The sequence below is a fragment of the Nannospalax galili genome, unplaced genomic scaffold (genome assembly GCF_000622305.1).
Source record: "Nannospalax galili isolate Female #2095 unplaced genomic scaffold, S.galili_v1.0 scaffold585, whole genome shotgun sequence".
Lineage (NCBI taxonomy): Eukaryota > Metazoa > Chordata > Mammalia > Rodentia > Spalacidae > Nannospalax > Nannospalax galili.
In genome coordinates, this window is record NW_008354016.1 from 363273 (window position 1) to 374453 (window position 11181).

Here is an 11181-nt window from a genome sequence, read left to right on the forward strand (position 1 = left end):
TTCCTGGCAGTCTTTCAGAATGTTCCCCTTCCTCTGGTTTATTTTTCTTATTCTTACCATGTACTATTCTATGACTCCTTTCATTGGAACATAAGCCCCTTCAAGGAAACAACCTTGTTTTAATTCAGTCCCCTATCTGTATTGCTAGAACCTGTCAGAGTGGGTTGTTTATGCATAGTATATAAAGTGTAAACATGAAATTGTGTGTACAGGGAACTTGGGATTTGGCAGTGTCATCCTTAGAAAGGTAATTAAACTCCATGTTGAGAATCTGAAGAGGTTCTGAAGATGAATAATTTCACTTTCATGTACATTGAATGTATTTTCGTGTCTTGCTCTATTTACTATGTACAGACTCCTTCTAGAAACAGCTTTCTCTTACAAGCATGAAGGCCTTAAAAAGGAAGAGACTTTTTAAAAGGAAGAAGGTATATTTTGGATATTTCAGTTCTTTTCCCAGCTACAAATTCATGGCTGACCTGTAATGAATTGACTTGAATTTCTCAAGAGATAAAAAAGGTTGAATACTGAACAAAGGCATAGAAATGCATAAAATTCATCTGTCTTACTGTTTTAGATGAAAACAGTAGTATAACCTTATAGTCTGTTTTGGGCTGGCTACTTTGTATTTCTGTTAGGACCTGTTGCTATAGATCTGTGGGTATTGTACTAGGCATAAGAACTTCTACCCCTAGCTCTGTCCCTAAATTCTATTCTGCATTTGTCCTATAACACACATTAGTTTTTCAGAGTTAATTTTTTTCCCGAGTAGCCAAATAATACTATTTCAATATAAGTATCACCAGACAAGTAGAGCCTTTGAGTGATTTTCTGTGAGACTGATCTTCTATCTAGTGTATGTTTATGGCAATAATTAGATTATAATATGCAGTTGTCTGTTGAACGTACAACTTAGTATACCATACTACTCCATTATGTGTCACAGCAGCCTCCCAAATTATTAAAATAAAAACAAATCGTAATCTAGACAGAACAAATGCAGAGGCCCTCGGCAAAATGCATAAGGATGGCTAGTGCATGGGTAAAACAGGTTTAGTTTATTTAGTGCGTATGTGAAAGAGAGATTCAACGGATGTGCCAGGCTCCTAACAATAACCTTGTCTCTTGGGAATTAATTCATGCAATTCCATGAGACATTGATCTTTTCCAAAAGTGGTCCTCCGTGACTTGACAGCCTCTCACCAGGCCTCATCTCCTGAAGATTCCACCACCTTAATGGACACATTAGAGTTACTCATGCTTTCTAGCACATGAAACTCTGTGGGGTAGGGGAGACATGTGAACCACATTCAAGTCATAGCATGTAGGAAGAAGTGTAGTGAATGCCTTTTAGACTTGATGATGATAAAAATAAGTCATTTTGCACTCTTAAGTACAACTTGGATATTGTGGTGTGGTAAGTCAGGAAGTGTCTGGGACTTGGGGAGTCTGGTGATTTAATCACATGGCTCTTGGCACAGCAGTTCTGGGTGTTTGGAACATTAAGGAGGTGGTGATAGAAGTCCAGCAGTGTGAGCGGTAGCGCTGTAGCAAGAACAACCAGGAGAGTCAGTTTGATCCTTAGTGATTTTTCTTATTTTTCCTCGTGATATAAACATGAAGAAACCACCCTTCTCAGCCCTTCAGTCTATTAACCACTTAACATAATTACAGGATTTAAGCTGTGCGTTAGACTGCTGGTAGATAAACAATTATAAACTGGTTATTGGGCACACACAGTGTTACAGTTTTTACTCAGGTTAGTAACTTTATTTTAGTAAAATGTTATTTTACCTAAAGCATTTGATGATGTTTTACTCAGATAGAAGACAGATATTAGACTTTCAGAAATTTCTGGTGTTTGTTACAAAATATCTGTAATCGCCGGGCGTGGTGGTGCATACTTTTAATCCCAGAACTTGGGAGGTAGAGGCCGGCAGATCTTTGTGAGTTCGAGGCCAGCCTGGTCTACATAGTGAGTTCCAGGACAGCTGGGGCTACAGGGAGACCCTGTCTCAAAAAGACAAAACCAAAACAACAGCAAAAACCAAAATATCTGTAATCAAATTGATTTCAACTATTTAAACTGTACAAGTTCATTGGAATTGATCTCCAGAACTTCTTTGAGTCTTCTCAAAGGCTCAGTGTAGTAACTCTCCATTGCCCCACAGCCCCACCAACATCATTCTAGTTTCTTTCACTGTGGTTTGACTGTCTTAGTCATATACTTGGAGGAGTTATATAGGATTTGGATTTTTATGTCTGATTTATTCTGTTTTAGCATAATAGTCTTGTAGCTCACCTGTGTCCCAGCACTGCCGTAATTTGCCCCTTTCCTTTCCTTTTCATTCTTTTGTGTTGCCTTTAATTTTTGAGCCATGCTTTTGCAGTACAGCTCAGGCTAGTCTTGCAATGGTTGTCCCCCTGGCTTAGCCTCCTGAATGGAATGCTGGAATTATAGGGTTTGTCATGTTACTCAGCCTAATTTGCCTTCTTCATTTTAATTTAATTTAACTTTATTTAATTTTACTGTGTGTGGTGCCTGTGCATGTGTGTCAGGGGTGTGTGCATGCATACTCGCTTGTGAGCATGCATGGAGGCCAGAGGAGGAGAAAGAGGGCGTCCTTCTATCACTCTGCCTCGTTCCCTTGAAGCAGATTCTCTCACTGAACCTGGAGCTAAACTAGTGGCCGGCAAGCCCCAACTATGGTCCTGTCTCCACCTTCCAAGTTTGTGTTATACCGTGTGTGGCCGTGCCTGGCTTTTTATATGGGTTCTAGGATCTGAACTCAGGTCCTCATGTTTGTTCAGCAAGCATGCTTACCCACTGAGATATCCCTCTAGTCTTGTCTCATTTTAAAGGACAATATTCCATTGTATTTATAAAACTCACTTGACCATCTATCCTGGGATACTACAATTGCTTCTACCTTTTGGCTGTTGTGAATAATGCTGCTATAATCATTGGTGTGCCATATCTTTTTGAGCCCTTGTTTTTACTTCTTTTGCATACATACCACAATGTGGGTTTGCTGGATGATATGATAACCCTATTTTTAATTTTGGGGAAATTGCCATGCTATTTTCTGCAGTGGCTTCACTGTTTTATTTAGTCCCACCATTAGTGCATGAGAATTTTAGTTTTGCCATATCCTTATCACCTCGCCAGCACTTCTCCCTGCTTACTCTGTAGTAGCTATCCTGATGGGTGTGAGGTAGTGTCTTGTTATGCTACCCTACTGACTGATTCTCTTTACATGTGCTTGTCCATGTGTATCTATTTTGGAGAAATACCTAGATGGATACTTAAAAAAAATAAAAAACCAAGGTAGGAAAACTACTGCTTGGTGCTGCTCAGGGTGGCTTCTGGATAAGACTTTCCTCACTGTTCTCTTTGGCATTGTTTTCCTCTCTGCCCTTTCCAGTGAAGCAAGATGAGTGCTGGTGTTTGGATGATCTCCTGGCCAGCTGGTGCCCCTTGGGATCTGGAGATCTGGGAATCTGGCATTATGAGGGCTTAGGAACACTCCTGCCTCCAGATGGGCTTGCAGCCCTGGCTTGCCTTTGAAACCAGGTTCCTGAGTCGTGCCTGGCTGTTGCTTCCTCACCTGCTGCCCTCACTCACCCAGTGCTGAGAAGACTAGAGCTGCCCCAGCCCTCCTTCACAAGCTATCTTCCTTCTTAGAGGACTTTTTCATGGGAATGTTGTTGATGAAAGTTTTGATTTTGTGACATGAAAAAGCACAGTTGTTGGTCTTCAGTCCTTAGGGACCAGCAAGCTTTTTCTGCAGTCTGAGAGGAACTATTTCAGACAGAGCATGATGCCCCTGTTGCAGTGCCTCACTCCTTTTGTGGCAGGACAGGAGAAATAAATGACACATGAGTGAACTGTCATGCTTCCAGCACAAGTTTTTTTTTACATATCAGTGTACCATACAGTTGAGTTTGCTGACCTCTGGTACAGAGTTCGATATTTCCTGGTCTTTTTGTTCAACTAACCTCTATTATTTTAACACAGGCAGATCTCCAAGTGGAGCAGAATCGGCAGCACTTCTATGAACTGTCTCTTGAATATGTATGTAAGCTTCAGGAAATCCAAGAAAGAAAGAAGTTTGAGTTTGTGGAACCTGTGAGTATTGGAGTAGTTTTTTTTTTTTTTTTTTTTTTGGTGAGTTTTATAATAGTGGGGTCTAGATACAAAGGTAGTCATCTTACATTGTAAAAGGAGGACATAGTCAGAAAGTCAAGGAAAAGCATCTAAATGAGTGATTAGCCTTATCTGCACAGCAGCATGGAGTGAATATAGTTCCATTGTTCCGTGGTCTTAAGCACTGAAGTTGGGAGCTACTTCTGCTGTCTTCTGCCCTGAAGGTGAATGTGAGTAGCACTGGTAATCTTTATGGGATGATATGTTTTAGATTCTTTTAAAGTGAGTTTCCTTGCTCAAACTGTTTTTTAATTTTTTTTTAAACCCAGTTATTGTCAGTATTTTAAGACAACTCAGCAGTGCTTGCAGTAACCAGAGTTATGCTGTATGTGGACTATTTGAAGCAATTTTGTGAATGGTTTCTGTTAGAAACATCAGTTTTTAAATTTGTTTAGGCTTATTTTATTTTTAATTATGTGCATGTGTGTGTCTGTGTGCAGGTATATGCACATGAGTACAGGTGCCCAATGAGGTCAGAAGTGTCTGATCCTCCATAGTTGGAGTTACATGGGGTGCTGGGTGCTGGGAAGTGAACTTAGCTTCTCCCGAAGTGATGCACTCTTAACCATTGAATCATCTCTCTAAATCCTAGAAACACCAGTTTTGTGATTATATTGATGTCCTCTAGTGGGTTCATTTACTTATATTAGTATGCTTAAATAGGGTGTGAATATGTATCTCCTAAATCATAGTATGGAGGGCATTTTATACAATGGATTTTAGCAGAAAATTGTGAAATGTTGGAATTCCTGGGTCGATTACTTTTAATATAAGACTGCACTTTCTCTTATACAGCTTTATTGAGCTGTAATTCAAATATTGTAGTTTTTCTGTTATGTGCATGGTTTTGAGAAACAAAGGAATAACCAAGTAATTATTAAGAAACAGGCAGTTGGAAGTAATAAAATTAACCTGAATTAAACAATCAGAGGAAATAAAACCTTACAGCATCTTTCATGTTGAAGTAATAATACTGGACTTTGGGCTTTTGCGGTGCCCAGTCATGGCTCAAGTCATTTTCTAAATATTATATTGTGTCCACTCTTATTCCACACAGTAACTCAGTGAAGAGATACATTCATATCCTCCACCTAGCAAGTAAGGAATTGAAGGGAAAGTTTCAGTGATTTTTCCCAAGGACACATAAGAATTGTTGGGTTGCAAATTGACCCTGGCTGGCCGGCCATTTTATGTCAGAGTTCCTAGATTCCTTAGTCCATGTGGCATTGTGAAGAAAACCTCAGGATTTTCTTAATTTGCTTTTCATATCACCCCTATGAACTTTAGAGATAACACTTACCTGAAGGCAGAGCCAGCTGCTCTCTAATTAAAAAGGGGTGGGTTGGGAGTTGGTAGAAAACTAAGGGCTTAATTATTACCCACCTCATTCCTGGGCACGTGGCCGAGCCTGGATGCTCTTACAGACTGATGCTTTCATTCAGTTGATTTTCCTATAGACTAAATTTTCCTACTGTGTTTAGGTTTCAATACAAGTGAACATCAGAATTCCCTTGACTAATGACACATGGATGATTCGGGAATTCTGTTTACTTACAGAATTAGAACAAAAGCTTTCTGTGTAAATTCTGTTTATTAGTGGTGATAGTTACGGTCAATAGCATCCCCCATTTTCAGTAAAGACCAGCTAATAGGTAATATGAACTTGGCCTTACTCAGGTGCTGGTGCCTTTTTTCGAATTACTTTATTTCAGTGGAATGACAGATGATGAGATGATTGGATGTCAATGATTCTTTTTTTTACATGTCTGTATGTACTAATGTCCCCTTTCTCCTTTTTCTTAGATGCTGTCATTTTTTCAGGGAATGTTTACTTTCTATCATCAGGGTCATGAACTTTCCAAAGACTTCAATCACTACAAAATGGAACTACAGATCAATATTCAGAATGTAAGGAAACAAAAGCTTTCTGGTATAAAAATGGTGCTTGGAATGTGTCTCTTCTGTTTGTTGTCTGAAAAACCTTAAGACAAGGCTGATCTGTTGGTACTGAGAAAGTGGGAACGTGTTGCCACCTAGTGGTCAGCTCTTGTGTAACAAATGCTCTTTCTATAATTGAGGGAGGTTTAAGGAATTTTGCTTCTTGGTGGCTCTTCCTGCATTCTTACAATAAACTTTGTTATGTTAACCCTGAGTCACTTGTGGAAGAAACTGCCAATCAAGTATGCCACCTTATTCACTGTTAACTGTTTCTATTCCCAAACAGGCATAGTGGAATTTCTTCCATGCATTTGAGACATGCTCACTTATTTGTTGGTGTTCACAGTTCCTGTTTACGTCCATTGTTTTCCTTTGTGAAATGTATGCTTCCAGCTTGATCTTGGATAATGAGATTTAGAGAATTTTTTCTTATCAGCGTTTTTTATTGAATTTTTCAAACTTCATACAATATATTTTAATCATATTTAGATCACCTCCTGTATCTATACCTCCCTTACTACCCCTTACCTAATTTCATGTACACACATACATACACACACAAACACACACACACACACACACAAATGAAATATATGTATGTGTGTGTGTATATATGCCTATAGAGTCAAATTTGTGTCTCCTTTGGTGTGGGTATATTCACTGGAGCCTGGTTAACCTACCAAGAGTCTCACCCTTAAACAAGACTGACCCTGTCCCTCCCAGCTTTCAGTTGCCAGTGCTTCCTCAGGGAGTGTTTGGGTTTCTTTCCCAATTCCTGTGTCTGTGCTGGGATTTTGTCTGGGTTTACCTTACATGGTACTTGTACATGCTGTCATAGTTGCTATGAGTTCATATGAGTTGTCTGAAAAACTCTGTTTCCTTGTGGTCATCCACTACCTCTGACTCTTAAAATCTTTCTTCCCCCTTCTTCTGCAATGACCCCTGAGCCTTGGAGCAGAAGTTTGATATAGGTGTCCCTTTCAGAAATAAACACTCTGCAGCCTCTTGTTCTCTGCATGTTGACCAGTTGTGGTTCTGTATGTTAATCACTACCAGTTGTATAAGGAAGCTTTTCTGCTGAGAGCTGAGAGATGCATTAATCTATGGATATAACAATAAGTCATTAGAAGTCAACTTAATATTAAACCTATTTAGCAGAATAATAATATTAGGCTCTCCCCTATGGCCTGTGACCTATCTAGCCTCAGGTTCCTAGGCCTGATATCAATGTAGGGTATGGGCTCCATCCATGAAGCAGATCTTAAATCCAATTAGAAAGTGGTTGGTTAGTTCCATAATATTCATACCACTATTACACCAGAGGGCATATCTTGACAGGCTGTTGTTGTAGCATGCAGTATTCACAGCTGGGTAAGGTTGTTGATAGATTTTTCTCTTCAGGGATCTTGTACAGCACCTTGCAGCAGTATGAAAGCTAGCCAGGAGAGATGAAGTTTTGAAGTCAGCAGCAGCTTGACTTTTTGTTTCTTCTATAGCTCATGTATATAGATTTCTTTTTAAATTAAGATTTTTGTTTAGGCTGAGGAGTTGGCTCAGTGGGTAAAGCACTTGCTTGTGCAAGTATAAAGACCTGATTTTGAATCCCCAGAACCCATGTAAAACCAGGCCTAGTAGCATGTGTCTGCAATTCAAGTGCTCCGTCAATGAGATGGGAGGTGGAAACAGGAAAATCCATAGGAGGTGTGCGCCAGGTAGCCTGGTATACACAGTGGCAAACAACCAGAGATCCTGTCAAACAAGGTAGAAGGTGAGGACTGACACCTGGGGTTGTCTTCTGATCTTCATTTGCTATCTATGGCACATACAGCCCTGTACTTAAACATACATGCATCCACACACATGAACTTGTACCCACACACATATACGGTACATACATTGTCTATGCAACCATTTGTATGTACACACAGAAAATTAAAAAGAAAAGATTTTGTTTAAGTGACAAATGTGTTTTCCAGTTAACACTTTACTTATTAGAAGTGTCTTCATGGAAAAGCTAGTCTGAGTCTGTCAGAAGCCCAGTGTGGTAGTTTTGTGACATACAGTACATATGGAAACACACAAGTAGTTCATGTCTTTGTGGTATGCTTAAAACATTAGGTAGATTGGGGCACCCAGACCTTTGGACTGACCTCTTGGCTCAAACTCTCCATTGCTTCCTCATCCTTTGCATCCAGAGCAACACAATTTCTCCCTCTAGTCCACACCCCGCTTTGCATCTCTGGGTGGCCCAGCCCCACAGCTTCCTGGAGCCAGCAACTTGCCTGGGTAAGTTTGGCTGCTCCCACTGTGCCTTGACTCCCGCAGCCTCATTCACCCTCCCAGCTCCCCCACCCCATCTCTCCTCCTAGCCGGGGCACTGGCCCATATCTTGTCGTGACACCCCAGATCCATGGGCCTCTTAGCCCAGAATCCCCACTGCTTTCTGATCCTTTGTGTCCAGACCAACAAAATTCCTCCCTGTAGTCCCCAGGTGCCCTTGGGCCTCTTCTCACCCTACTTCCCTTTGCATCCCTGGGGGCCAGCATCTTTCCTGGGCCCTGCCCCCAAGCCAGCCCAGCCTTCAAATTCCTGAGGCCAGCATCTTTCCTGGAGGATCCAGACCTCAGGAGAAATCCAGAACCTCAGGAGGGATCCAGACATCTGTGGGAATTCCTGAGCAGCAAGATGAAAGCAATTTGGCCACTCCAATATAAAATCAAAAGAGAGAACCTGAAGCCTACACCAACCAGCTTTTCAAGCCCAACAAGTAAACCACAAAGGTACATAAAGTTAACAAAAAGAAGCAGAGACCTAAACTCAACAAAGGAAGGCTTGAGTCTCACCCAAGAACCAGAATCTAAAAAAGAAATCCACATGTCAAAGTCACAGAGAAAAAATAAACACATGAAAAATAAAAATAATATATCCCCACCAAGTACCACCAGTCCCCTAGAGGAGTACAATGAGAACCATCTAGAGATAACACAGGACACGGAACTCAAAAGAACAATTATAAACATGATAAAAGAATCCAGTAAATTTAAAGAACACACAAAGAAATTAAAGAGCTGAAAGACGATAGGGATAAACTGAATGAATTCAGAAAAGAGTTAGAAATATTGAAGAATGCTCACGCTGAAATGAAGAAGGATGTGAAACACTCAGTAAGCCAATTAGAAACGACAGGAGAAAGCCTCACCAATAGGATGAATGAAATGGAAAACAGAGTATCGAGACTGGAAGACAAAGTGGACGAACTAGACCACTCAAGCAAAGATTATGAAAAATTTAAGAAAACATAAGAATGGAATATACAGGAATTGTGTGACATGATAAAAAGACCAGACTTACAAATCATAGGCATACAGGAAAAAGGAGAATCCCAAGATAATGGCATTGACCAGATTGTCAGCAGGATTGTAGAAGAAAATTTCCCCCAAAGTAAAGGAAGATATGCCTATACAAATACAAGAAGCATATAAAACACCAAATAGACAGGACCGGAAAAGAAACTCTCTAGGACACATCATAGTAAAAACACTAAACATATAGAACAAAGAGGGAATACTGAAAGCTGCAAAAAGAAAAACACGTCACATATAAAGGAAAACCCCTAAGAATTACAGCTGACTTTTCAGTGCAAACTGTGAAAGCCAGAAGAGCCTGGACCAAAGTATCCCCAGTTCTAAATGACCACAGACGCCAATCCAGATTACTGTACTGAGCCAAAATGTCTATTATAGTCAAAGGGGACAAAAATAGGCTGAAGGAATTCATGTCCACAAAACCAGACCTTCAGAGAGTTCTGGAAGCAATACAGAGAGCTGAAGAAAGGAACGACTATACCCGAGGGGTTACAGAAAGAAACTTAATGAAGGTATGATTGTGGAAATGCACAGCTACACCAAGAATGTGAACAGAAATAAAAATGACAGGAATCAGCACACATCTTTCATTGATAACGTTAAATTATCAATGGACTGAATTCCCCAGTTCAAAGACACAGACTAGATGAATGGAATAAGAAATAAAACCCATCTTTTTGTTGTCTGCAAGAAACCTATCTCACTTTCAAGGACAGACACTATCTTAAGGGGAAAGGATGGAAAAAAATATACCAAGCAAATGGTGCTAAGAAAAAAGTAGGCATTGCAATTCTAATGTCTGATAAAACAGACTTTAAACTAAAACTAATCAGAAGAGAGAAAGAAGGCCACTTCATTCTGATCAAAGGAACAATTGACCAAGAAGATGCTACAATCATGACTTATATTCACCAAACTCTAGTGCACCCAACTTCATAAAATCAGTACTACAGAACTTTAAGACCCAAATTAATCCCAACTTATTAAAAATGGGGGACTTCAATACCCTATTGTCTTCATTAGATAGGTCAACAGGACAGAGAATTAATTTAGAGACATCTGAATTAAACAATACCATACATCAAATGGGCCTGATAGACATCTACCAAGTATTCCACCCAAGCACCAAAGGATGTACTTTCTACTCACCACCCCATGGAACCTTCTCCAAAATCCACCATATACTGGGGCACAAAACAAACCTCAACAAATACAAAAAGATTGAAATAATTCAATGCATTCTATCAGACCACAATGCAGTAAAGCTTACAATCAACACCAGAAGAAGCCTTAATCACCACGTGAACACATGGAGATTAAACAACATGCTCCTGAATGATGAATGGGTCAAAAGAGAAATTAAGAAAGAAATAAAAGTATTCCTGGAACTAAATGAAAAGGACCACAGAATACAACAAAACCTCTGGAACACATTGAAAGCAGTCCTTAGAGAGAAGTTTATAGCTCTAAGTGCCTACATTAAAAAATCTGGAACAACACAAATAAATGACTTAACATTGCAGTTCAAGACACTTGAAAAACAATAGCAAATGAAGCCCAAACCCAGCAGACAAAAAGAAATAACAAAACCAGAGCAGAAATTAATGAAATAGAAACAAAACAATACAAAAGAGTCAATGAATCCAAGAGCTAAACAAGACAGACCCTTAG

At 39.8% G+C, this 11181-nt stretch overlaps 1 protein-coding gene across 2 annotated transcripts in view; it reads left to right on the plus strand.

Moving 5' to 3' along the window:
* The window catches only part of Arhgap10 (Rho GTPase activating protein 10), a 415566-nt gene that overhangs the window by 151296 nt on the left and 253089 nt on the right, over positions 1-11181 (plus strand). For both annotated transcript variants that reach the window (XM_017802706.2, XM_008851102.3), the window contains exons 6-7: positions 4019-4129; positions 6011-6115. In XM_017802706.2, coding sequence (XP_017658195.1) covers positions 4019-4129; positions 6011-6115 — 216 coding nt within the window. The remainder of the gene's footprint in view (positions 1-4018; positions 4130-6010; positions 6116-11181) is intronic.